General features: G+C 52.2%; 1 protein-coding gene across 3 annotated transcripts; it reads left to right on the top strand.

Annotated features, from left to right (window-relative positions):
• The first annotated feature begins 1,669 nt into the window (after positions 1–1,669).
• On the top strand, positions 1,670–25,823 carry LOC116956114 (growth factor receptor-bound protein 2-like). 3 transcript variants are annotated; one of them, XM_032977570.2, is made up of 6 exons: positions 1,670–1,784; positions 4,104–4,597; positions 4,874–4,971; positions 13,951–14,073; positions 22,504–22,672; positions 24,614–25,823. In XM_032977570.2, exons 2-6 carry the CDS (start codon positions 4,520–4,522, stop codon positions 24,794–24,796), a joined length of 651 nt encoding a protein of 216 aa, XP_032833461.1. In that variant the 5' UTR covers positions 1,670–1,784; positions 4,104–4,519; the 3' UTR covers positions 24,797–25,823. The 3 variants fall into 3 exon arrangements, with proteins under 3 accessions (XP_032833461.1, XP_032833470.1, XP_075908188.1); XM_032977579.2 differs by lacking the exon at positions 1,670–1,784 and adding an exon at positions 1,836–2,501; XM_076052073.1 differs by lacking the exon at positions 1,670–1,784 and adding an exon at positions 1,836–2,510.
• The last annotated feature ends 932 nt before the right edge of the window (positions 25,824–26,755 follow it).

Genomic DNA, 26,755 nt, shown 5'->3' with positions numbered 1-26,755 from the left:
CAAGGCATTTCATAGCGACACTCAAAGTGGTTTCTTCCGCAATTAGTTTAGGAGAAATTAACACGTAAACACGCCACGGTCCCGATATGTTAACTACCTCGCATGGTATATAGGAGGTCGTGGGTTCGACCCGTACCCTGACACCTGTATATTTAGAGTTTGCATGTTCTCCCGGTGGTCGCGTGGATTTTTACTCCGGGTCCCTTCACATTTAGAATGAACGTGCGTTTGGAGTATTTGGCCGCACTAAATTTCCACGTGATAAGCCACTTTGTTGAGCTACGAATTCTGGCAAGGTCGCGTCTGAAAAAGAGCTATATAGCTCAGTGGGTCTTACGTGGTAAAATAAAAAGAATACAGTGGTTTAGTAATAGTTTAAATATTGCACTTGCACAACGAAGGTCGCCAATTCGAATTGGCAAATGCTTCTGTCCACCCCAACGGTAGAGATGGATAGACCATTTATATTAGTCGACTGGCACGTCGAGTGTGGCGCGGTGGGGTAAAGTGTGGGCAGTGACCGACTGGGACTCAAAAGCGGCCGAGACATTTGTAAACACACCGGGACAAATTTGGGCTCTGGGCAATTATTTGGTTTGGTTTAAATGGGTTGTGCGATGACAAATTATATCGCACTAGTCGCTAGATTTGCGATTTGACGACATATTTGCATGATTTTGCCGTGCGATCCCATTGGCCCATTTGGGCTTGTCCGAAAGATAAATGGGCCGCTTCCGAATATGGGACTTAATGTCAACTAGAGAGCGTAAATAAGCAATGAAGCGTACACATTAGAGGTAACACAATATTTTCATTAAAAAAAATATCATTTTAAAACTCACTGATCACATTTGCAATTTCCCCACACAGACCTGCCCACCAGCCCTCGGAATGGACCGGCCCACTGGGCATTTGCCCGGATTGCCCTGTGGCCTGAGTTGTGGGGGTTTTCCCAACGCTTCCCGGACGTCTGGCCAGTGTGGAGGAGTAGGCCAACTACTCTGTAGAGGAGATCTCGAGAGCTCCCTCCAGTGGAGGAGAGGTGGTGGTGCAGCACCGGTAATCCAGCACTGTGGAGGCAGTGAGGGTTGATGGATCGCCGCACGGATGTTGTTGTCACACTCCCCGTAGGCGTCGAGGAAGATGCCATACCCCTGGCTCGCCAGGCGAAGGCGGTACTGCAAGTGTGGACTAATCGCCATCTGTATCCATCTGTACGGGGTTTTGTCTCAGGGTGCTCCGGTTTCCTCCTCCCACGTGGATAATGAATAACACTAATCATTCATTGGCTGAAAAAAAAACACAATGTAGCAGCAGGACTTTTCTGCAGATGTATTCCTACCACTCAGTGCGGCTCTCCTGGGCAAATTCATTATAGGTTTGTTCGCCAGTGCGAGCGACCACTTGCAGGGCTGCGCTTGTACCCCCTGCACGTTCATGCCGATCACGTGGGCTTAGGGCCCCTCCCCTCACAGCCCAATGCATAACAATGGCAGCGGGGGGGTGGTGGTGGGGGGGCTTGCACCCCCACCCCTCGCGTCACGTGACCTGCACGTCGCCGCTACCACATTATCACGTGACGGGCTCTGCCAGTATTACGTCACCGCGACGCGACGCCATTGGTCGAGAACGCGCGGCCTTGGGGTGGGGGCTCCGATGGAGGAGGGGCGGGGTCAGTGAGGGTCGGCGCGGATCTCGCGAGACTTGGGGCTCACGTTCTCGCGAGAGCTGCTGTGGTTGACGTCACTGCGAGCGCCTATGGCAGGAGGACGAGGAGAGAAGAGGTGTGGAGCTGAACTCTCTCCCTTCGCGCTCCCCGCTACGCCACCGCTATCTCCGCGCTCCCTCAGCGCTCCCCCTTCACTCCTCCGCTCTCCTTTTACGTTCCCACAGCCACCGATCTCCACCTCGTCCCCCCCCCTCTCTCCGCTCTCCCTCCCCTTGACTCTTCTCCCAACGCTCTCCCCTCATTCTTCCCTCCTCTCCTCCCTCTCGCGCTCTCTCCCTTCACCCTCTCCTCTCGCTCTCCCCGCTTTCTCTTCACTCTCCCTTTCCCCTCGATCCCGCACGCTCCCCCCCCACCTCTCTCCCCTCACACAATCCTTCCCCCAGCCTCTGCCCCTGCGTTCTTCCCCGCTCTCCCCCTCGCTCTCCTCCCCACTCTTCCCGCTGCCTCCCCTCATGATCCGCTCCCTCCTCACTCTCCGCTCCGCCCCTCGACTCTTCTTTCCCCGTCTCTCCCTCTCACTTCTTCCCTTGCTCATCAACGTGTGCCCGCTTCGAACTGCCCCTACCCCCGACCCCATCAACCTCCAGTTCCATCTCCGCTGTCTTTCCATCTTCCATCACCTGCCCTCCCTTCTTCCCCTGCCCTCCCCTTCTTCCCCTGCCCTCCCCTTCTTCCCCTGCCGTCGCTCTCCCCTTCACTCGCACTCCCCTTGCTGCCCGGCGCGTAGCGGCGCAGAGACATCGGGGCGCGGGGGTCGTGGAGCGGTGATGATGTGCGAAGGGTAACGGTGTGGCTGAAATGTGATGGTGTTGCGAGCTTGTGATGCATCCTTATGGTGTGAACTGTGGTGGTATGAATGAGCTGTGTGGTGGTTTGGACTGTGATGGTGTGAATTGTGATGGGGTGTGCTGTGATGTTAATGGGTGTTATCGAACCGTTATGGTGTGAACTGCGGTGGTGTGGATTGTGATGGTGTTATTATTGACCCGTGATGGTGTGAACTCTGGTGGTATGAATGAACTGTGTGGTGGTTTGGACTGTGATGGTGCGGAACCTAATGGTATGGATTGTGAAGGTGTGATTGAACTGTGGTGGTTTGAACTGTGATGCTGTGAATTGTGATGGGGTGAGCTGTGACGTTAATTGGTGTGATTGAACCGTTATGGTGTGAACTGGTGGTATGAATGAACTGTGGTGGTTTGGACTGTTAAGGTACGGAACTTAATGGTATAGAGTGTGATGGTGTCATTGAACTGTGATGCTGTGAATTGTGATGGGGTGAGCTGTGATGTTAATGGGTGTGATTGAACCGTTATGGTGTGAACTGCGGTGGTGCGGATTGCGATGGTGTTATTATTGATCCGTGATGGTGTGAACCCTGGTGGTATGAATGAACTGTGTGGTGGTTTGGACTGTGATGGTGCGGAACCTAATGGTATGGATTGTGATGGTGTGATTGAACTGTGGTGGTTTGAACTGTGATGCTGTGAATTGTGATGGGGTGAGCTGTGATGTTAATGGGTGTGATTGACCCGTTATGGTGTGAACTGCGGTGGTGTGAATGAACTGTGGTGGTTTGGACTGCGATGGTGCAGAGCTTAATGGTATAGAGTGTGATGGTGTCATTGAACTGTGATGCTGTGAACGGTGACAGTGTAGATTGTGATGGCGTGAACTGTGATGGTGTGATTGAACTGATAGTGTGGACTGTGATTTTGCAGACTTTAACGGCATGGATTGTGATGCTGTGATTGTGATGGCGTGAACTGTGGTGGTGTGATTGAACTGATGGTGTGGACTGTGATGGCGTGGACTGTGATGGCGTGGGTTATAATGGTGAGAACGATGATGGTGTGGACTGTGATGGTGTGAAATGTGATGGTGTGGACTGTGATGATGTAAATTGTGATGATGTGAATTGTGTTGTGATGGTGTGAACAGTGGTGGTATCAATGACCTGTGATTTGGATTATGGTGGGGTGGAATGTAATGGTGTGAACTAGGGTAGGTTGAAACTAATGGTGTGGACTTTAATGGTATAAAACTGATGGTATGAGCTGTGACGGTATAAACTGCTGGTGTTAACTATGATGGTATGGATTGTGATGATTTGAGATTTGACGATGTAAACAATTATGGCCTTCATGAAACCATGATGGTGTAAGAATCTGATTTGGTAACTCTAATGGTATGCAATGTGATGGTTAGTCTACTGTGATGGAGTGTGAACTGCGACAGAGTGTGAGGCTACGTGGCGTATTTCTGCAAGCAAGGGACGGCGTACATGAGCTCGGATAGCCAGGCTTTGTGCGGTGTTCCTCACCACGCCGTGCCACCGCTCACCTCTCCGCTCTCGTTTCGCCTCCCATTCCAGGCCCGGAATCAGCGGAGCTCGGTGACCTCACACCGCAGCATCGCAGGGAGTGCCGTCTCACCAGTGACTGCGCCAGGGCCATCTTAGCGGCTTCTCCTACGAGGCCATACTGTTAGGCCACACCACCGATCTGCCCATTCGTTGTTCACCGTAACTGGGTCACCGAACGCGGACTCCATTTTATACGATCGCGCTACCGGGCCTCCCGATCAGACCCCTCTTGCACGGCCACCCTACTGGCCTGGCCGCTTGTGCGGGCCACCGTACCCAGCCACCTTAGCTGCTGGCCATCCCCGCTGGTTATCCCGGAGCCATCTGCCCTTCCCAACCACTCTAGCAGGACACCCTTACCCGGTCGCACTTCCACGCTTAGCGGCCACCAAATTCCCCTGGGGCAGTCACGCAGTGGAGCCACGATGGAAGCACAGGCCAAGTATGACTTCACTGCCACGGCTGACGACGAGCTGAGCTTCAAGAGGGGCGACGTGCTGAAGGTAACAGGGGACACGGGGGCATGGGGGGCAGTCTGCCGCTACGCAGGACCCAAGTGTCACATTTTTTGGGGGGAGCTTTGTGCCCCCTTAGGTAGACGTAGAATACCGTCAGCCTTTTACTTAGACTGCGGGTGGGTCCAGTACAACCCCTGGCTCTGCTGTTGTCACTTAGACAATGTCACATTGTGCACAGGCTCTGCCTATACTTCCCCCCTACCCCCACCGCCCCCTTAATCTTACTCCCTGTGCCACCGCGTGGTGTCTTGGCGTGATCAGGTGATCAACGAGGACTGCGACCAGAACTGGTACAAGGCAGAACTCAACGGCAAGGATGGATTCATCCCCAAGAACTACATCGAGATGAAGCCGCACCCGTAAGTGGCACCAGCAGGTGGGCAGTAGCCCAGCTGGAGACGCGGGTGGCCACAGTGCTGCCGTGCTGGTGAAAGGGGTAGGCGGGAAAATGATTGGCAGCTCGGGTTGGCACAGTGGCCCCCTTGCTAGTGAATGGACTTGCTGAAAGAGCAGCTGTGTAGGGCAGCATGGGTGGGCACGGTGCCCCCCTGTGCTAGTGAACGGGCTTGCTGAGAAGGCAGCCGTCTAGGGCAGCACGGGTGGGCTTGATGCCCCCCGTGCTGGTGAATGGGCTGGTTGAGAAGGGCAGCATTGACGGGCACGGTGCTCCTGGTGCCGGTGAATGGGCTGGCTGAGAGGGCATCCGTGCAGGGGGCAGGATGGGGGGAAGTCGTGGTTGAGTCAGCTCTGCCAGGGGTCGGTCGTCGAAGGATCGTCCGGGCATCCCGTTTTAAATGCTGTTGCAAGTGACGAGGCTCGTGACCGTTCACCGGCACCGCCCGGGCAATTTAGTAACTTCTCAATATTCGGGGTTGTGATTTGATTTAACTATAATCGGTTATAATGGTTTGGTGTTTAAAAAAAAAAGAATCTCATTTCCTTTCATCTTCTTTCCATCTTCTTCTTGTTCCTTTAGCCTAAACCTCACAGCATATTATTTTCATGCAGATTTCATGCATTATAAGCAATACGTGTTTGCGTGCGTCATGCGCCACGTGCATCGCGAGGCTAATAATTGATCTGAATCAGTAAATTGATCGCATCGCTAAAGGTGCAAAGTTGCGTCACCCTGGTTGGTGTTCCTGAGCCAGTGGCGGAAAAATTCCACACTCTACGAGGGGGTTCAGAGTTATTCGAGATTAAGAGGATTAGGGTTTAAAGTTATGGTAAGGGTTGTGAGGTTAAAGGCCCTCGTCTCTTAATTAGAACAACTCTTGTTGACGTTTCAGTGTGTTACTTGTTTTATCGAGAACAGAGGGATGGTGGAATGAGTTGACCTCGAACTGGGATTTTTACCCAACGTTAGTGCCGTGGGTTTCAGACCAAATCGCATTACTCATTGGTACCATCTGAGATGGTTAAAAATAATATTGAGTAGTAACCAACATGCTTAAATCGCCGGTAAAAGTACATTATGCAACGTAATCCACTCTTTTTAGCCAGGCACAGAAACTGGAATCCCTAAATATTTGCCCATAGCCACAGTATCAAATTCTTCCCTGGCTGATTCACAGACTACTTGATTGCGAGTTGAGTGCCCAGGAAGGCACAGAGTTATCCAGCACCATTCTAACATGGTTAACTCGTCAGGTTGCACAGACATGAAACCCGACGCTGCATGGAAATCATTTGACAAAATCTGTGGCCAACCCCTGGGGATGGAGCCTCCGCCCCCCCCCCCCCCCAACTCATCCACTTACCCACCACTGCCCCCCCCCCACTCGCCAATTCTGCTTGGTTTCCATGACCACAAAACGGAGCTGTGCCGGCTGAGGCACAGCCCGGGCTCTGCGTCGCCACGCTCACGGTGCCCTGAAGTACCGTGAGAATTCCATCCTCTCCATCCCCATAGCCTCCACAGCTGGCAGTGGTAGGGGACGGGGTAAGTGATATTTTAAACAAGAGTTTCACGTAGGAGTGGGCCACGTTTGGCAAGAGACTATGTCGAGCTATAAAAATCTAATTTTAAAAATCACTTGATGCAAGAAGACATCTATTTTGGGTTCTGTTCATCCATAACATCCTAATTGGAAAATCTGCACTATACTCAGCTAATTCATTCACCCCATTGTCAAACCCAAGAAACCTAAGACGTCCATCTAATTGATTTTAAATATCCCAAGAACAAGAATAGGAATGTGACAAAGCCTTTGCTGTTGCAGCACCAACGTTTTGGAACAAACCTTGTTTCCTCCCTTAACACTGTAAATCTTCCTTCAAATAAATATTCTGAAGCAAAAGATTAGTGCCGGATACAACTGAATTTGCAAATGTCATTTAACTTTCATGCTTACCCCATGTATCTATAGTTCAATTTTAATGTGCAATTTTATTGAGAGACTGTGTGTTGTCTTGGTGTGGTCTGGTACTGTTTTTGCTGTTTTGCTGCCTTACCCAAGTATATAAGTGCAATTTACGTATTTATTTGTAGTGATTGGCTTTCTTTTCCTATACTTTGCATTCTGATAATTTTTTTTGTATTATTGTAACTTTCTGACCTGCCCCCTACTGCTTTTTGTGTTTAGTTTGTCGTTCTTCCCCCGCACCTCCGATTATCACGATTGCTACATACAGTGCAAAATAAGTTATATATACATCACCACAACTACCACCACCACGGCATCACTACTACCACCACCGATCAACACCAGTATGGAAGGCTTACTGCTGGCAAGAGGCCACAGGGCAGGCCCAGGTGTTGTGGGTGTGGGTTCTGGGAATTGCTTTGCAGTTACACCATGCGTACCCCCCCACCCTCACCCCCCACTGCTCACCGCGTCTGTGAAAAAGAGCTTCATAGCTCATCGTATTTCTCCAGGATAAAGATTATGATTCTAGGAGTGCTGGCGTAGCGATCGGCATGCTGTCCTTTGAAGCTTAAGTCAAAATCCCAGCCACGGCCAGTCTCAGTGGCAACCGATACCTGAGTTCATCCTGGGCCTCAACCTGCAACCGTTTCCGACCCATACTTATTAGTGTGGTGAAGGATGGTCCAACAACTGTCTGTGGCTGACACTTTTTGGAGAGGCGCTCATCTAGCAGTCACTGTACGTTTTGTTTGTTACATCATTTAACACCCAACGCGGCAGGGGAGATAAATCAAGTAATTGACGTCACGGCACGAGCGTCTCTTTATGTCCACCTCGACCCCCGTCCGGTCCCTGATGATTATTATGGATGTTCTTACGTGGAGTCGTAACGCTCATGGACCTGAGCAGTGGTGGCGAGCTGCACACCGCTACCCTTGCCCTGCAAACCCTGGTTAGCCCAGCTCTTGTGTTGTGGACACAGCCCGATGCCTGCACTGAGCCGGACCGGTTTTGACCGGCCGTAAAAACGCAGCAGTCTCTGAGCGCCACCACTGCGCCAACCCTGACCACTCTCGCCTCGTCCCCTCTGTTGTTGGCGCCGCCGCCGCCGCACTCCCTTTCGGCCGTGCGATCGCTCGCGCTTGCGCAAGTGATGACGGATAGTGGGGGCCGCACGGGGGTGGGGGGGGGGCGACGTCTGCTTTCCCCGTTCGGTTTCGGTCGCAGTGAGACAAGCCCGGGGGGGGCCCGTGCTGTGTGAGGTTTCGGAAAAGAGACGTTTGCAGCTGTGGTTGCAGCCATTCTGTTACGTTTTGTCACGTTCATATGGACGGGGGTGGCTGAAGTGCTTTGCCACCTCTCTGGCTGTTTCCAGATTGGGGTTGTGGTTTTTTAATCTTTTTTTATATTAACCCGCAGCTACTTTTCCATTTGTGGTCGTACCCTACGGCACTTTGCCTCGTGTGACGCAGTGCGCCCTTTCCGGAGCAGCTAAAACGTTGGTGAAATTTGTTCAGGTGCCAATCTGATAAGAGATTTGTGAAGTCACCCGCCCGCTCCTCCGGTGGACGTGATGCCGCACCTGCGATTCAGTGCTTTGTGGACCGTGCGGAGATGTGTAACATTCCCAAACCCACTAGGGCTGTGCAGTGGTCGGGAGATAGCGGCGATCCAATAAGTTGCTTTCACAAACCCGTCCATGCGGGCCCCTTGGAATTTTATTCCCCTCGTGTGTGGATTTTCTCCGGATTTCTCTGCACACGCAAGCCACGTTTCTAGACGCCGCGGAATTGTTCAAACCTGCCAACACAGAATGCTCCTGGAAAAGGATCTCAAGACTCCTTGGTGCTCTTCTGGACAAATAAATTACCTTCAACCGTTTGAATAAGGAGTCTGTATCACCTTGACATTTTCCAGCTGGCTGCGGGCAGTTCGATTGCGAGTCCACAGCAGTTTCCACATGCTGATGACACAATCGTCGCATGCCAGTGCGGGGAGGTGGAGGAGGGGCGGGGCAGGATGGGAGGGATGACTCGTAATTTGCTGGTGAACTCGTGGGCAGCTCCTAATCGCTCGGCCGAGCCGGTTGTTGGTTGGCTGTTATAGCATGCGGGCAGCTGCCCTTGCCCGCTAGCGGCCGGGGCCACCGCCGATACAGTCGCTGTGTGCCGTAAGTTGTTTTTAGCAGCATGGTAGGCAAATCGATGTGTGCTTCCTTCCTCCCACGTGCGATCGCTTCCCCTCGGAATGCGGCCGAAAAACGTTGTTGCAATCTCGCTCAACAGACGTGTGGTTTATTTTAAAGTGACTTGGACGCTTATCGAACGTTTGGTATTTCCTCTTCTCTGAGCTGGCAGAAAAAAAAACCCCTGTTGAAAAGCTCGCATTGGCAAGGACCGATTAGCGGCGCAAAAGTCGGCCAGGGATTTGAAATAACGTTTTTATTTTAACGAAGACAAGCAGCTGCTCGTGGAGGTCCACAAGGCATCTCCCGCAAGCGTGAGGGAGGCGATTTCTAAGAAATTACTGCCACGTCCGCGGTATCCATCCGCGGTTGCCCGCTTGCCCGGCCTCTCTGGACAGTGTCCGGGAACTGGCGCTACGGCTGCTTCGTCTCGACCGGTGGATCAGCTCTCTGCGTCACCCGCCTTGGGATGTCGAATGATCACGGAAGCGCCGATTCGTACGTCGCTCTTGCTGGTTTAGCACGCGCGGACTTGAAGCGAGTGTTTGAAATGTCTCGTTACCGTGTTAGCACTGTTTCCGCTATTTAAGACACCTTAAGCTGGTGTGATAAGCAGCTTGCTTCGTGTGATGGGTCAGGCAATCCCCAGTGTCTGGTTTTCGGTCGTTGATGCTGCTACTGCTGTTTGGGGACGGTGTTAGTAAAATGGCATTAGAGAGACGAGATGTTTCTCCCCTAAATTATCCGGCCGGGGTGGAAATACGGCGGAGCGCACGACTCGTTAGGTTCAGGCGCCAGAGTTAAGCATCTCTACTGCGGGCTCAAGTGCAAGGTGGATAAGATAATAACCACTTTTGTGGAATCCAACAGTTCCGCGCTCTCTCTCTCTCTTTGGAGAGAACAGCCCCTCCTGGCATCGGAATGTGGAATTTCCGCCGCTGGTTTGGGGCTGTAAATAGATAGGGGCACCGTCCAGGAACACTCTCGTTAGTGCGCAGGAGCACTCTCGTTTATTGTTGCGATTGGATTCAAGAATCGATATTTTTCCCGCTTTTGCCGGCCGCTTTTTTATTAACCTGAACGTAGTACGAGCGCGTCGCTCACATTGCAATCGGCGCACGTCTCAAATCAGCGACTCTCGTTGGCTCCTCTCCGTACAGGTACTGTGAGCCTATCAATATTTTTCTTTCTCAACGAATCAACGTGTCGTTTGTGGCTTACATGTCATCTCCCGTTTACAGTCCCCCCCCCCTGAGCTGATGGGGGAAATTCCACATTCCTGTGACAGGGGCGAGTTGATCCATAAGATGACCACTGTTGACTTGCCCACAAAGCGGTACTCATTTTATAGACTCTGGGAGGGACGACGGGGGGTGAGTCAAACCCACAACCAGAATTTGAGTTCACAAAACCTTCCGATCACGAGCTGCTCTCTATCCCGCTGAGCGACCTGGCTGCGTTACAGCGATCTTCGCCGTGATAAATAAAACCAGCGTGGGTTCCTCTGTCACTCGGCAAGGGGCGGGGGGGGGGGGCGCGGGCGGGGGGGGGGGCCGCGGTCGGTGGCGGGCACTAGGGTGGGGGCGGTGGGTGTGGAGCAGATGCGCCTTGCCCCCCCCCACCCCGCCCTTCCTCTCCCCGCGCAGCTGCCCGTGGCGAATGCCGCGACTGCGCGGCCCCTAAATGGGAGCACGGCGCACTTGCCTGCGACACAGCTGCTGGTCCCGGGGACATCGCTCGCAGATGAACCGCGCGCTCAAAAATACTCCCCCCCCCCCCCCACTCATTGCCGCCACGGCTCACGGATCCGTTACAAATGTGGCGGTGGCTTCGACGGCGGCGGTGGCGGCCCTAGCACGCGTGGTGTCAAGGGGCAACAGTGGCGAGATGTTAACTACCTCGCCTGGTATACAAGAGGTCGTGGGTTCGATACCCACCCTAACGCCTGTATATTTGGAGTTTGCGTGTTCTCTCTCCCTGTGGTTGTGTGGATTTTTTTTCGGGATCTCCGGTTTTTCCCTTCTGCATTTAGAAACGTGTGTTCAGAGAATTTGGCTGCTACTACACATTTCTACGCGATAAGCCACTTCGATGAGCTATCGTTTGTGGCCAGGTTGCTTCTGAAAGAAGAGCTATATAGTTCAGTGGGCCTTACTTGGTAAAAGTAAAACTAGTTTATACGTATTTTTTTGCTTTATGAAGTCGTCTTCGTTGCGCCGGGCATCTCCGCGCGTTGTGCAATGGCACAGGTGTGGTAAACCAACCACCTGCCCACCCCCGCACCACCGCCATTCCGTCAGTTGTCACATTTCGGGAGCGTCGCGATTGCATCCGAGATAGCTAATTATTTTGGTATCGTTCGTACTGCCCTGTTGGTTCCCGCACCGCTTGTTACGTTCGTCCAGAGTCGTGGTTCTCATAGTGCGGTCCCTGGACCCACCGGTGGTCCGTGACGTTGAATTTTAAAATAAAGTTAAGTAAACTACCCTGATTAATCTACCATAAATCTAAGATCTAAAGCCCCCTCCCCCCCCCACCCTCCTTAACAAAAAAAAACCTCATAGCTGCGTTAATGTACATAAATTTTTTTATGTTTCGGTAATATGAATAATATTGTATTCGTGGTATTTAGAGAGAGAAGTGAATGCGTTTTGTCATCAGGGGTGGAGGGGCTGGGTGGTCCCTGGGCCTAAAAAGTTTAGAGAACCACTGGGGGTAATCGTCCCTCGCGCCCGCGGCACGGTGCGTGCGTCCTGATGGTGGAGAATCGAGTTGACACGATAAATCGTTGCCGGCCTCGCGAACGGGGGAATCGGAGGCGACGTTCCGACGTCAAAGTGTCTCCCTGTTCTAAATGTGCGACGTGGCAGCACTCGCCGAGATGGCAGTGGAAATCCCACAGTCATGTGGCAGGGGGCCAGGACAGTGATAGTGTTAGGTTAGAGGTGACTGCGCCTTGTGTAGCCGCATGGATGGGCGAGCGAGTGTATTTGTGTCAAAGGGTGTGTGTGTTATTTGTGGGAGCGGTAGTGTAGTGGTTAGCGCGCTGCGTTATGAGTGTGTGTGTGCGCGAGTGGGTGGATGTGAGTTTGAGAGTGAATGTGTCATTGAGTGAGCAAGTGCATGAGTGGGTGAGTGTGAGAGTCAGGAGCGGTAGTGTAGCGGTTAACACGCTGAATCACGAACCAGGCAACCTGAGTTCGATTCCCGCTCACTGCCAACACCAGTGACGACTATCTGAACCAGTCCTGGGCCTCCCCTAGGTCGACTCGGTCTCAAATGAGTACCTGGTGCAATGTGTAAACATCGCCACTGGGGAGACAAAGGCGGTCGGGCGTGGTACTGGCCACCACCCCCTCGTGTGCTGTGCTGGCCTTCATAGGTGTTACTTGCGAACAGCACTTGCCCAAGCAGTCTGTTCAGGCTTTTTTAATATGCTCCTTCAACCCTATTCATACGTTTCATTTAGTAAATAATTCTGTAAATATATTGTCTTCTGCTGCTGTTACTGTACAGCGCTTTGAGATCCTTGATGAAAAGCGCTATATGAATGTTATTATTAGTATATAAGGAATGTTTGTCTTTGTTGTGTACACTTTTGTGCATGATGTGTACACGGTGGTATGTGCGTGTTAAAAGACGGCCACTGCATCGCGCAATTTCAGATGCGATTCTGCGGCCATCTGGAATTCTCTTCCGATATTAGGAAGCCACTGGAGCAATGCACTTTTAAATCTATATTGAAAACGAATTCCTTTAAAACTGCTTTTTGTGTTTAGTTTGTTTTCCTTCCCCTGCACCTCCGATTAGCACGGTAGGCTACGTTTGGTGCGAAAGAAGTTAAACATATAATAATAGGGTTTTTCCCCTTTTTTCTGGCAACAAAACTGAAACCTTTTCCAAGGATTCATGTCTGCATTAACCACAATACCTGCAGTCAAAATGCAAACAAAAAACCTAGTATGATAATATATGCATTGTCCTTGAAACTGATTGGTCCACACCAAGGGACGGCTTTCTTTTGAGCCTCGACCCAATTGGTGCTCGACCAGATGACGCCAAAAGGCGTACAGCTCAAAGACAATGCACTATCAAAGTAATGAAGGCTCGGGGTGAGCATCTTACATCATTAGACCTCCTTTGCCAGTACCAAAATATAATAATAGGGGTTTTCCCCTTTTTTCTGGCAACAAAACTGCAGTCAAAATGCAAACAAAAAACACACTGATAATATATGCATTGTCCTTGAAACTGATTGGTCCACACCAAGGGACGGCTTTCTTTTGGGGAAAAACCCTATTATATTTTGGTACTGGCATAGGAGGTCTAATGTTGTAGATGCTCCCCCCCAGCCCTCATTACTTTGATAGTGCATTGTCTTTGAGCTGTACGCCTTTTGGCGTCATCTGGTCGAGCACTAATTGGGTCGAGGCTCAAAAGAAAGCCGTCCCTTGGTGTGGACCAATCAGTTTCAAGGACAATGCATATATTATCATAGTGTGTTTTTTGTTTGCATTTTGACTGCAGGTATTGTGGTTAATGCAGACATGAATCCTCGTAAAAACGTTTCAGTTTTGTTGCCAGAAAAAGGGGAAAAACCCTATTATTATATTTTGGTACTGGCAAAGGAGGTCTCATGATGAAGTTCAACATACATACAACAACATACACACACGGTGGTGTCTGTGTTGTGTACACTCTTGTGCGTGGTGATGTGTGTGTATATTGTGTACCCGTGCGTGTTGTGTACACTTGTGCGTGTGTGTGTGTCTGTGGTTCCACAGCTGGTTCCACGGACGCATCTCGCGCGCCAAGGCCGAGGAACTGCTTGCATCCCAGCGCAACGATGGCGCCTTCCTCGTGCGGGAGAGCGAGAGCTCTCCTGGGGACTTCTCCCTCTCCGTCAAGTGAGCACTGCCCCCTGCCTCCGCAGCTCCCTCTGGTTCTCCCATCTCTCCATGGCTCTCTCTCCAATTCCAGGGGGTTGTCGGACAACCAAAATAACACGAAGGCATTTTTTTTCCTTACAAATTTGGTCAGTGATAACAATATTTTGAGAGCTTCAGTGTCACGCGAATACGAGATGGCGGCCTTTAATAAATAGTGTCCCGGAACTGACCGCTGCCCTACGCGTATACAACTCTTACCTGCTCTCCAGCAGCTCTCTAGCTTTTCCAGAGTTCCCCACGTCTTCCCAGCTCTTCCTACGTCTAACCAGCTCTCTCATCTCTCCACAGCTAAACTATTTAAAACAAAACTTTTTTTTATTTTACCAAGTAAGGGCCACTGAGCTGTATAGCTCTTTTTCAGAAGCGATCTGGCCACATATGATAGCTCAACGAACTGGCTTATCATGTGGAAACGTATAGAAGCCAAATACTGTAAACGCACGTTTCTGAATGTAGAGGGAAATAAAACAGAGGAACCAGAGAAAAATCCACGTGACCGCAGAACGAGAGAACATGCAAGCTCCCAATTATGCAAGTGTCTAGAGTTGGGATCGAATCTTTGACCACCTGTACGCCAGGCGAGATGTAAATATCTCGCAAATGTGGCGAGATGTTAACTGCTGTCTTCTCCCTCTTCATCAGGAGAGCTTCCGACGTCCCCAACCCCCCTAAGTTCTTCCCAAAGCTGACATCCCTCACGTTTTTTCCCATGTCCCTCCGGCTGTCCCGGCTTCCTTTTTCTCGACCGCAAAATCCTCCCCGACTGACCCCAGCACCTCGAAGGTCTCCTGTCTCCTCTTGGGCACTCTTCCCCTCTCTGCGAAGTAATCGTCACATTCCCCACCCCACCCCTCACTCGCGCACCGCTCATCTCATCTCTCTTCCTCCCCCCCCCCAACCCCGTGCTCCCTCCTGGCCCCCGCTCGTGTTTGGCCAAAACCTATCGACGCTGCACCTCGATGAGTCGGTGCAGTTTTGCCCGTTGTGGTGATCATCAGTGCTGTCTTGTCCCCGCCCTCTGCACTCTGGCGGGGGTGCAACTATCTATTTCAATGGGGGGGGCTATGCAAGATACGACTGTGGGCCCCTCCTCCTTTCTCCCAACTCACTTTTGTATTGCAGTAAATCTGATATATTCATTGCATCAATGTGTGTGCAATTTGTAAGGGCGCGGTGACACAGACCTATTTCATTTTAAGGTTGTAATCCCCTTGTTCATCACGACGTCCTTTTTACTTCGGTGTCTCGACAGCGTTATGGAGATCGCGTGACGTGAGGGTTCTGCCTTCGTAGTGAGGGTTTTGAGTTGACGCCGAGGAGGCGCCTCGGCCCCCCATGTGGAGTGACGTCAGCCGCTAATTATTATTAATGGGGGGGGGGGTGTTCATTTGGAGGACGGCACCTGTTAATGATTATTAATGAGGGGGGCTGTTCGATATGGAGTGATGTCACCTGCTCATGATTATTAATGAGGGGGGAGGGTGCTCCATGTGGAGTGATGTCACCTGCTCATGATTATTAATGAGGGGGGGGGGTCCATGTGGAGGACGTTACCTGCTCATGAATATTAATGAGGGGGGCTGGTCGATGTGGAGTGACGTCACGAGCGTTAAGGACAGACATTCCTGGGTGATTGTAGTAGGTATTGGTGGAATCTTTTCAATAATTTTTCTAAATTTTTGTACTCGTCTATCTATTGATTCGTGGGCCCCCTTGTGACTGACTGGGCCCCTATTCGTCGCATCATGCTGCCGCATAGCCCGCCCCCATAGTTGCGCCCCTGCCCCCCCGGATGCCTCCTCCGAGGTTTTCGCCACCTGCAGGCAGAGGTGATCGTGTTTTAAATGTTGCTGCCGATCTGCTGCTCGGTGATCTGTAGGGACAGCGTCTCGTCCACGCGATGCACGTTTTTGCCAACTCTGATTGGCTGGTTACAATGCAGAATCGTGGTCGATGAGCACAAGCGCACAGGCCCGATGTGCCAAGTGGCGGGCCAGCATGAGACGGGTGGAAAGTCTCGTGTTGATGTCACTCTGGTGGGCAGTCTCGTGTTGATGTCACTCTGGTGGACAGTCTCGTGTTGATGTCACTCTGGTGGGCAGTCTCGTGTTGATGTCACTCTGGTGGACAGTCTCGTGTTGATGTCACTCTGGTGGACAGTATCGTGTTGATGTCACTATGGTGGACAGTCTCGTGTTGATGTCACTCTGGTGGACAGTCTCGTGTTGATGTCACTCTGGTGGACAGTCTCGTGTTGATGTCACTCTGGTGGGCAGGCTCGTGTTGATGTCACTCTGGTGGGCAGTCTCGTGTTGATGTCACTCTGGTGGGCAGTCTCGTGTTGATGTCACTCTGGTGGACAGTCTTGTGTTGATGTCACTCTGGTGGACAGTCTCGTGTTGATGTCACTCTGGTGGACAGTCTCGTGTTGATGTCACTTTGGTGGACAGTCTCGTGTTGATGTCACTATGGTGGACAGTCTCGTGTTGATGTCACTCTGGTGGACAGTCTCGTGTTGATGTCACTCTGGTGGACAGTCTCGTGTTGATGTCACTCTGGTGGACAGTCTCGTGTTGATGTCACTATGGTGGACAGTCTCGTGTTGATGTCACTCTGGTGGACAGTCTCGTGTTGATGTCACTCTGGTGGACAGTCTCGTGTTGATGTCACTCTGGTGGACAGTCTCGTGTTGATGCCACTCTGGTGGACAGTCTCGTGTTGATGTCACTCTGGTGGACAGTCTCGTGTTGATGTCACTCTGGTGGACAGTCTCGTGTTGATGTCACTCTGGTGGACAGTCTCGTGTTTATGTCACTCTGGTGGACAGTCTCGTGTTGATGTCACTCTGGTGGACAGTCTCGTGTTGATGTCACTCTGGTGGACAGTCTCGTGTTGATGTCACTCTGGTGGACAGTCTCGTGTTGATGTCACTGGTGGACAGTCTCGTGTTGATGTCACTCTGGTGGACAGTCTCGTGTTGATGTCACTATGGTGGACAGTCTCGTGTTGATGTCACTCTGGTGGACAGTCTCGTGTTGATGTCACTCTGGTGGACAGTCTCGTGTTGATGTCACTCTGGTGGACAGTCTCGTGTTGATGCCACTCTGGTGGACAGTCTCGTGTTGATGTCACTCTGGTGGACAGTCTCGTGTTGATGTCACTCTGGTGGACAGTCTCGTGTTGATGTCACTCTGGTGGACAGTCTCGTGTTTATGTCACTCTGGTGGGCAGTCTCGTGTTGATGTCACTCTGGTGGACAGTCTCGTGTTGATGTCACTCTGGTGGACAGTCTCGTGTTGATGCTACTCAGGTGGACAGTCTCGTGTTGATGCCACTGGTGGACAGTCTCGTGTTGATGTCACTCTGGTGGGCAGTCTCGTGTTGATGTCACTCTGGTGGACAGTCTCGTGTTGATGTCACTCTGGTGGACAGTCTCGTGTTGATGTCACTCTGGTGGACAGTCTCGTGTTGATGTCACTCTGGTGGACAGTCTCGTGTTGATGCTACTCAGGTGGACAGTCTCGTGTTGATGTCACTCTGGTGGGCAGTCTCGTGTTGATGTCACTCTGGTGGGCAGTCTCGTGTTGATGTCACTCTGGTGGACAGTCTCGTGTTGATGTCACTCTGGTGGGCAGTCTCGTGTTGATGTCACTCTGGTGGACAGTCTCGTGTTGATGTCACTCTGGTGGACAGTCTCGTGTTGATGTCACTCAGGTGGACAGTCTCGTGTTGATGTCACTCTGGTGGACAGTCTCGTGTTGATGCCACTCTGGTGGACAGTCTCGTGTTGATGTCACTCTGGTGGACAGTCTCGTGTTGATGTCACTCTGGTGGACAGTCTCGTGTTGATGTCACTCTGGTGGACAGTCTCGTGTTGATGTCACTCTGGTGGACAGTCTCGTGTTGATGTCACTCTGGTGGACAGTCTCGTGTTGATGTCACTCTGGTGGACAGTCTCGTGTTGATGTCACTCTGGTGGACAGTCTCGTGTTGATGTCACTCTGGTGGACAGTCTCGTGTTGATGCTACTCAGGTGGACAGTCTCGTGTTGATGTCACTCTGGTGGACAGTCTCGTGTTGATGCCACTCTGGTGGACAGTCTCGTGTTGATGTCACTCTGGTGGACAGTCTCGTGTTGATGCTACTCGGGCGGGGACAGTCTCGTGTTGATGTCACTCTGGTGGACAGTCTCGTGTTGATGTCACTCTGGTGGACAGTCTCGTGATGATGTCACTCTGGTGGGCAGTCTCGTGTTGATGTCACTCTGGTGGACAGTCTCGTGTTGATGCCACTCTGGTGGACAGTCTCGTGTTGATGTCACTCTGGTGGACAGTCTCGTGTTGATGTCACTCTGGTGGACAGTCTCGTGTTGATGTCACTCTGGTGGACAGTCCCGTGTTGATGCCACTCAGGTGGACAGTCTCGTGTTGATGTCACTCTGGTGGACAGTCTCGTGTTGATGTCACTGGTGGACAGTCTCGTGTTGATGCTACTCGGGCGGGGACAGTCTCGTGTTGATGTCACTCTGGTGGACAGTCTCGTGTTGATGTCACTCAGGTGGACAGTCTCGTGATGATGTCACTCTGGTGGGCAGTCTCGTGTTGATGTCACTCTGGTGGACAGTCTCGTGTTGATGTCACTCTGGTGGACAGTCTCGTGTTGATGTCACTCTGGTGGACAGTCTCGTGTTGATGTCACTCTGGTGGACAGTCTCGTGTTGATGTCACTATGGTGGACAGTCTCGTGTTGATGTCACTCTGGTGGACAGTCTCGTGTTGATGCCACTCTGGTGGACAGTCTCGTGTTGATGTCACTCTGGTGGACAGTCTCGTGTTGATGTCACTGGTGGGCAGTCTCGTGTTGATGTCACTGGTGGGCAGTCTCGTGTTGATGTCACTCTGGTGGACAGTCTCGTGTTGATGTCACTCTGGTGGACAGTCTCGTGTTGATGTCACTCTGGTGGACAGTCTCGTGTTGATGTCACTCTGGTGGACAGTCTCGTGTTGATGTCACTCAGGTGGACAGTCTCGTGTTGATGTCACTCTGGTGGACAGTCTCGTGTTGATGTCACTCTGGTGGACAGTCTCGTGTTGATGTCACTCTGGTGGACAGTCCCGTGTTGATGCCACTCAGGTGGACAGTCTCGTGTTGATGTCACTCTGGTGGACAGTCTCGTGTTGATGTCACTGGTGGACAGTCTCGTGTTGATGCTACTCGGGCGGGGACAGTCTCGTGTTGATGTCACTCTGGTGGACAGTCTCGTGTTGATGTCACTCAGGTGGACAGTCTCGTGATGATGTCACTCTGGTGGGCAGTCTCGTGTTGATGTCACTCTGGTGGACAGTCTCGTGTTGATGTCACTCTGGTGGACAGTCTCGTGTTGATGTCACTCTGGTGGACAGTCTCGTGTTGATGTCACTCTGGTGGACAGTCTCGTGTTGATGTCACTATGGTGGACAGTCTCGTGTTGATGTCACTCTGGTGGACAGTCTCGTGTTGATGCCACTCTGGTGGACAGTCTCGTGTTGATGTCACTCTGGTGGACAGTCTCGTGTTGATGTCACTGGTGGGCAGTCTCGTGTTGATGTCACTGGTGGGCAGTCTCGTGTTGATGTCACTCTGGTGGACAGTCTCGTGTTGATGTCACTCTGGTGGACAGTCTCGTGTTGATGTCACTCTGGTGGACAGTCTCGTGTTGATGTCACTCTGGTGGACAGTCTCGTGTTGATGTCACTCAGGTGGACAGTCTCGTGTTGATGTCACTCTGGTGGACAGTCTCGTGTTGATGCCACTCTGGTGGACAGTCTCGTGTTGATGTCACTCTGGTGGACAGTCTCGTGTTGATGTCACTCTGGTGGACAGTCTCGTGTTGATGTCACTCTGGTGGACAGTCTCGTGTTGATGTCACTGGTGGGCAGTCTCGTGTTGATGTCACTATGGTGGACAGTCTCGTGTTGATGTCACTCTGGTGGACAGTCTCGTGTTGGTGCTACTCTGGTGGACAGTCTCGTGTTGATGCCACTCTGGTGGACAGTCTCGTGTTGATGTCACTCTGGTGGACAGTCTCGTGTTGATGTCACTCTGGTGGACAGTCTCGTGTTGATGTCACTCTGGTGGACAGTCTCGTGTTGATGTCACTCTGGTGGACAGTCTCGTGTTGATGTCACTCTGGTGGACAGTCTCGTGTTGATGTCACTCTGGTGGGCAGTCTCGTGTTGATGTCACTCTGGTGGACAGTCTCGTGTTGATGTCACTATGGTGGACAGTCTCGTGTTGATGCCACTCTGGTGGACAGTCTCGTGTTGATGTCACTCTAGTGGACAGTCTCGTGTTGATGTCACTCTGGTGGACAGTCTCGTGTTGATGCCACTGGTGGACAGTCTCGTGTTGATGCCACTCTGGTGGACAATCTCGTGTTGATGTCACTCTGGTGGACAGTCTTGTGTTGATGTCACTCTGGTGGACAGTCTCGTGTTGATGTCACTCTAGTGGACAGTCTCGTGTTGATGTCACTCTGGTGGACAGTCTCGTGTTGATGTCACTCTGGTGGACAGTCTCGTGTTGATGTCACTCTGGTGGACAGTCTCGTGTTGATGTCACTATGGTGGACAGTCTCGTGTTGATGCCACTCTGGTGGACAGTCTCGTGTTGATGTCACTCTGGTAGACAGTCTCGTGTTGATGTCACTCTGGTGGACAGTCTCGTGTTGATGCCACTGGTGGACAGTCTCGTGTTGATGCCACTCTGGTGGACAATCTCGTGTTGATGTCACTCTGGTGGACAGTCTTGTGTTGATGTCACTCTGGTGGACAGTCTCGTGTTGATGTCACTCTAGTGGACAGTCTCGTGTTGATGTCACTCTGGTGGACAGTCTCGTGTTGATGTCACTCTGGTGGACAGTCTCGTGTTGATGTCACTCTGGTGGACAGTCTCGTGTTGATGTCACTCTGGTGGACAGTCTCGTGTTGATGTCACTCTGGTGGACAGTCTCGTGTTGATGTCACTCTGGTAGACAGTCTCGTGTTGATGTCACTCTGGTGGGCAGTCTCGTGTTGATGTCACTCTGGTGGACAGTCTCGTGTTGATGTCACTCTGGTGGGCAGTCTCGTGTTGATGTCACTCTGGTGGACAGTCTCGTGATGATGTCACTCTGGTGGACAGTCTCGTGATGATGTCACTCTGGTGGGCAGTCTCGTGTTGATGTCACTCTGGTGGACAGTCTCGTGTTGATGTCACTGGTGGACAGTCTCGTGTTGATGTCACTCTGGTGGACAGTCTCGTGTTGATGCCACTCTGGTGGACAGTCTCGTGTTGATGTCACTCTGGTGGACAGTCTCGTGTTGATGTCACTCTGGTGGACAGTCTCGTGTTGGTGCTACTCGGGCGGACAGTCTTGTGTTCGACGCTGCCGTGCGATATCGCCGCTCATTGACGAGGAATTTGCGAAGCTTCGCAGCGTAGCAGGACTCTCCTGAGAGGGAGGGATCTCGCGACTCGCCGAGGCTTTTCCCCGATGAATAATAAATGCCACAGCAATCATCGCCCAGCCTTAGAGAGTCCGCGTCTCGCCACTCAAGCGATAGTGCGGCGGTGCGCGCCTCGATGAATAATCGATGCTTTGTAAAACGTCCACACCCCAGCGATCGGCTGCTCAACTTCGGTTGCTCACGCAATGGGATTGCTTAAGTGTGGACGTCTCTGCAACCGTTTTTTTTTGCGAGCAAGTTTGCACCGCCGGTTGCTCTCACCATCACGAGGGAATCGACGTTCAAACATCGGTGATCTGCTCGGCCATTTGTAGCGTCGCGTTTCGCCGCCGCGTGCTGCGCGTTGTTGAGCGAACCCTTGATCGGCTGTCACAGTTCACAATGCGCCGTTTATTTTCCTTGGCGCGCAACTGCTCGCTCCGATGTGGACAAGGCAAGTTGCGAGCAATTTGAGTTGCGCGACATGGTTGCGCGATTTGTCGCTCGAGTGTGGGACCCGGCTTTTCATGCTGAGCGGGTCGTTTGGGGACCTGTGCTGCCAGCTACTCAGGGGACGGGGCAGGGTGTGTGGGGGAGGGCACTGTTGCCCCCCAGTGGTCGTGAATGGAAACTGCAGGTGACCCGCACGGCACAGAGAGGCAACGCAGCCGGAGTTGGGTAGTCGCTTCCACAGAAAACGGATCAGAATCGCGATTCAGTATTCGATGAAATAATTGATTTCTTGTTCATCCCATGTTTGACCTCTCGGTCGTGTTACTGCTCATATTTCGCCTTGTGCAGTCACGTTTGCTGGGGTGGCGACGTGGCCGAGCGGTGGCGTGCAGAGGTTCACGGTTGATTCTACTCGTCACCGCCCCCTCACCAACCGCTCACCTTCCCTTCCCACCCCCTGCCGTGCCAGGTTCGGTAACGATGTGCAGCACTTCAAGGTGCTGCGGGACGGCGCCGGGAAGTACTTCCTGTGGGTCGTCAAGTTCAACTCGCTCAACGAGCTGGTGGACTACCACCGCAGCACGTCCATCTCACGCACGCAGCACATCCTCCTAAGGGACATGGAGCAGCCACAGACGGTGAGGCCGCGGACGCAGTCGCCTAGGAGACGGTCACTTCAGACACGGTCGCCACGGACACGGTCGCCTAGGAGATGGTCACCTCAGACACGGTCGCCGCGGACACAGTCGCCTAGGAGACGGTCACCTCAGACACGGTCGCCGTGGACACAGTCGCCTAGGAGACGGTCGCCACGGACACAGTCGCCTAGGAGACGGTCACCTCAGACACGGTCGCCGCGGACACAGTTGCCTAGGAGACGGTCACCTCAGACACGGTCGCCACGGACACAGTTGCCTAGGAGACGGTCACCTCAGACACGGTCGCCGCGGACACAGTTGCCTAGGAGACGGTCACCTCAGACGCGGTCGCCACGGACACAGTTGCCTAGGAGATGGTCACCTCAGGCACGGTCGCCACGGACACAGTCGCCTAGGAGACGGTCACCTCAGACACGGTCGCCACAGACACAGTCGCCTAGAAGACGGTCACCTCAGACACGGTCGCCACGGACACAGTCGCCTAGGAGACGGTCACCTCAGACACGGTCGCCGCAGACGCAGTCGCCTAGGACACGGTCACCTCAGACACGGTCGCCGCGGAGGCTGTTGCCACGGACACGGTCGCCGTGGAGGCTGCTGCCGTTGACACGGTTGCCGCGTAGACGGTCGCCATGGAGAGATGCTCGCCGCGTCGAAACGGTCGCCGTGGAGATGTTGAGAATGCGCAGCGGTCATGCAACTAATCCTCGCAACATCTCACCGCTAACCCGGGGTGTCTGGGAAATCTCTTTTTTACACAGGACGAGTAGGGCCACACACACACACACCTTGATTACCTCTGAAAGGAGCCCTCGCAGTGATCTGGCCAGGTCAGAACGTATTGCCCTCGAGTACTCGATTAGTGCAGCCAGTGCTCGTAGTGAGGGATGACTGTCGTTTGCAGGTCATCCATGCTCCAACCGCTTATTCATGCAAATCCATATCCCTTGATGTGAGCTCAAGCCTCTAACCTCTTAATCTCTGACTATAAAATTTACTAAACTAACTGTCACATTTTAATCCTGCTCCTAAAAGCATTCACCCCTACTCGTAAATTTACCCACAACCAGTAACCTCTATTATTGTTTCATAACAAAGGCAAAGATTGCTCCCTATAGCCTTGAACAGACTGTAGGAGCAAGTGCTGTTAGTGAGCACCTATGAAGGCCAGCACGGCACACAGGGGGGTGGGTGGCCAACACCACGCCCGAGCGGCTATGTTTTTACGCACTGCACCAAGTCCTCATTCGATGTTGAGTGGACCTAGGGTGGTCCCAGGACCACTACAACAACAACTGCCATTCGTCACTAAGTGGCGGTGACATCACCCCCAACGCTTGTGCCAGGCCAGGCCAACAACCACATACACACACACATAAAGATAAACAAAGACAAAGATCGCCCCCTTATAGCCTTAACAGACTGTTGGAGCAATTGCTGTTTAGCGAGCACCTACAGTATGAAGGCCGGCATGGCATACAAGGGGGTGGGGTGTCCAACACTACGCCTTAGCGGCTCCACTTTTACACACTGCACCAGGTATTCATTAGTAGCTGAGTGGACCTAGGGTAGTCCCAGGATCACTACACAACCACGTTCACACACATACGCACACACGTACACGCACACATACACACGCACACATACACGAGTGCAAATGGCGATTCAACTGTGGGGCAATGTCCGTGTCCTCTCCCTAACCCAGTGTTCTTCACTAATTTTCAGAGGGGGTGGGGGGCCACTTTAGCCGATAAGACATCAGTGTGGGGACCGCCACACCGCCCTGCAAGGAGTGTTTTCACATTTGTGTAGTTTCGGGGGGCCTCTCTAAAGACCACCAGGGGCCGCCAGTGGCCCGTGGGCCTTGCAATGAAGAACACTGCACTAACCTCTCCCTCCCTCTCTGTCTCTGTCCGCCAGGAGGCGAGCTTCGTGCAGGCGCTGTTCGACTTTGAGCCGCAGGAGGAGGGCGAGCTGGAGTTCAAGAGGGGTGACTTCATCCAGGTGGTGGACAACTCCGACCCCAACTGGTGGAAGGGCAAGTGTCACGGCGCGCTCGGCATGTTCCCACGAAACTACGTGACCCCCGTGTCGCGCCACTGACCCCCCCACGGGCAGAGGTTCGGAGGTCTGAGCGCTGCCGCCCCGCTAAGCCTGCCCCGGCGCGAGCCGGCGGGCTTCTGCGAGGAGGTCAAAGCCACGAAGAGAGAGAGAGAGAGAGAGAAAAAAAGTTAAATAATGATATAATATTATTATTCAGAGTTTTAAAACCTACGTCGCTTTGACTTTGTCTCGTTAGCATCTCATGGTTTCCATGTTTTACGTTATTCTGCTCGTCCAGACCTTCCCGCGGCACTGTAGCGCTGTGTACACCGCTGCACTACGATACAGTACGAGTTTGGCTTCGGTGGATCCGACAGGGTTTTTTTTAATTACAGTTCGTAACGAGAAGGGGGATTATTTTATTTCTTTCAGCCAACCTTTACTAAATCATGATAATGCCTTTCAAAGTAGACAGCGTTAAACGTGAGTCGTCTGCCTGACGGCAGGCAGGAGTGTCGTGTACCTATTTATGGAGGAGGTGATGATGATGATGATGTCGCGCGACTCCTGGGGTCAGCTTACCGCCAACAACGCCACACTTTTTGTATTTTTTTATTTTCATTATCACTCCCGGTCGTGCTCGGACAACCCAATCTCACAGCCGCCTCTTCTGACGACGGGATCCGCACGGAGTTTTGTTTTTATTTTTGCCTAAAGCCTCTGGCGGCGTCGCGTTCTCTCGCGGATTGTTGGACTGTGCCATGCAGGGACAGAAGCGGCAAGTCGGCCCCTCCGTGGAGCCACACGACCCCATCATCCTGTGGGGGGGGGAGGGGGGGAGGGGCGGGGGGGGGGTGCCTCGAAACCCAGCGCGTGGCGTGTAAAGCGATTCCTGTTTTTGTATAAAACCTGCGTGTTTTTTGTGACGGCGTGATTCTGCATGTCCCGTGTGTGTGTTATTGTACTGAACTCCAGTGACTCGTCCCCTGCTCACCACGGTCACAAAGTGCATGTCTTTTCATAAAAATCGATGCATTCTTGCTTAATAAACTCCAAAAATGTATACATAAACTACAGTATTATGAAAGCGCTGCGTGCGGCTGTCTTATTGCGTCGTCGCATGCTTCCCACTTCGGCGTTTGGAGCCCAGCGAAACCGAACAATGCCAGAAGGTGAAGTCGCACCGCAGGGCATTATGGGAATCTCCCACAAATCCCCTGTGAGCCCATTTGGGTGTGTGTGGTGGTCACCTTGCCGTTTGGTGTACATTGGCTCAAGTGCGGCACTCAATCGAAAGGTCAGATCGTGGATAGGGTCACATGAACCGTTCCTTCCTTCCTTCCTTCGTGGTTGGTAGGATCAGTGCCCGGTTGTCAGTTATTCAAGTCTACGTATGTATGCACGTTGAACTTCTTCACCGTTGTAGCCAACGGTGCTAATTGGGGGTGCGGGAAACTAAAGGCGTGGTTCACACGCACGCCTCGCGGAATTACGAGTCAACTTTTGCTTTAGGTAGAAGAAAAATTTTATTCTGGAGAAATACGTTGCCACTTTTTGGGAAAACTCGACAGTGGCTTTTCTACAGATTCTCTCATCCCTGCCATAGGAATGTAGAAGTTGCGCATAACCACCTGCATTTGAATGGGGAAACCACCTTTTCAGCCAGTTTTTCAGCCAGCGAGTGACCCTCGGCAACGAATGGGTGTCAACGGGCACGTGTAAAGTTAATACATGAGCTCTTGCACAATCCAGCTTTCACCAACCTCAATTTATACACCAACCTGGCCAATCAGAATCCCTTGCGGGGCTTCTGACCCATGAAGGTGCTGAAGTGAAGAGGTGAGAGGTTAGGTCAACGGGAACGCAATGCGATGCGCGATCATGCCGTACCACGAGTGCCGTTTACAGAGGCGCTGTGTTACTAACGCGCGAGTTGCATTACATTGAGCAAGTATACCATGCAAAAATGATAAAAATACACAGCAGATACGAATTGCTCAATAATGCTTCTTTTTTTGC

Source organism: Petromyzon marinus, chromosome 3 (assembly GCF_048934315.1).
Source record: "Petromyzon marinus isolate PM22_M1 ecotype Great Lakes invasive population chromosome 3, UKy_Petmar_22M1.pri1.0, whole genome shotgun sequence".
Classification (NCBI taxonomy): Eukaryota; Metazoa; Chordata; class Hyperoartia; order Petromyzontiformes; family Petromyzontidae; genus Petromyzon; species Petromyzon marinus.
Note: the sequence above shows the minus strand (reverse complement) of the source record. Positions and strands in the feature narration are given on the sequence as shown.

Excerpts from the sequence above, each read along its gene's own strand:
- LOC116956114 (XM_032977570.2), top strand. The coding sequence starts at position 4,520 with ATGGAAGCACAGGCCAAGTATGACTTCACTGCCACGGCTGACGACGAG. Across the intron at positions 4,598-4,873 it reads AGAGGGGCGACGTGCTGAAG|GTGATCAACGAGGACTGCGA; the intron begins GTAACAGGGGAC and ends TGGCGTGATCAG. Across the intron at positions 4,972-13,950 it reads ATCGAGATGAAGCCGCACCC|CTGGTTCCACGGACGCATCT; the intron begins GTAAGTGGCACC and ends GTGGTTCCACAG.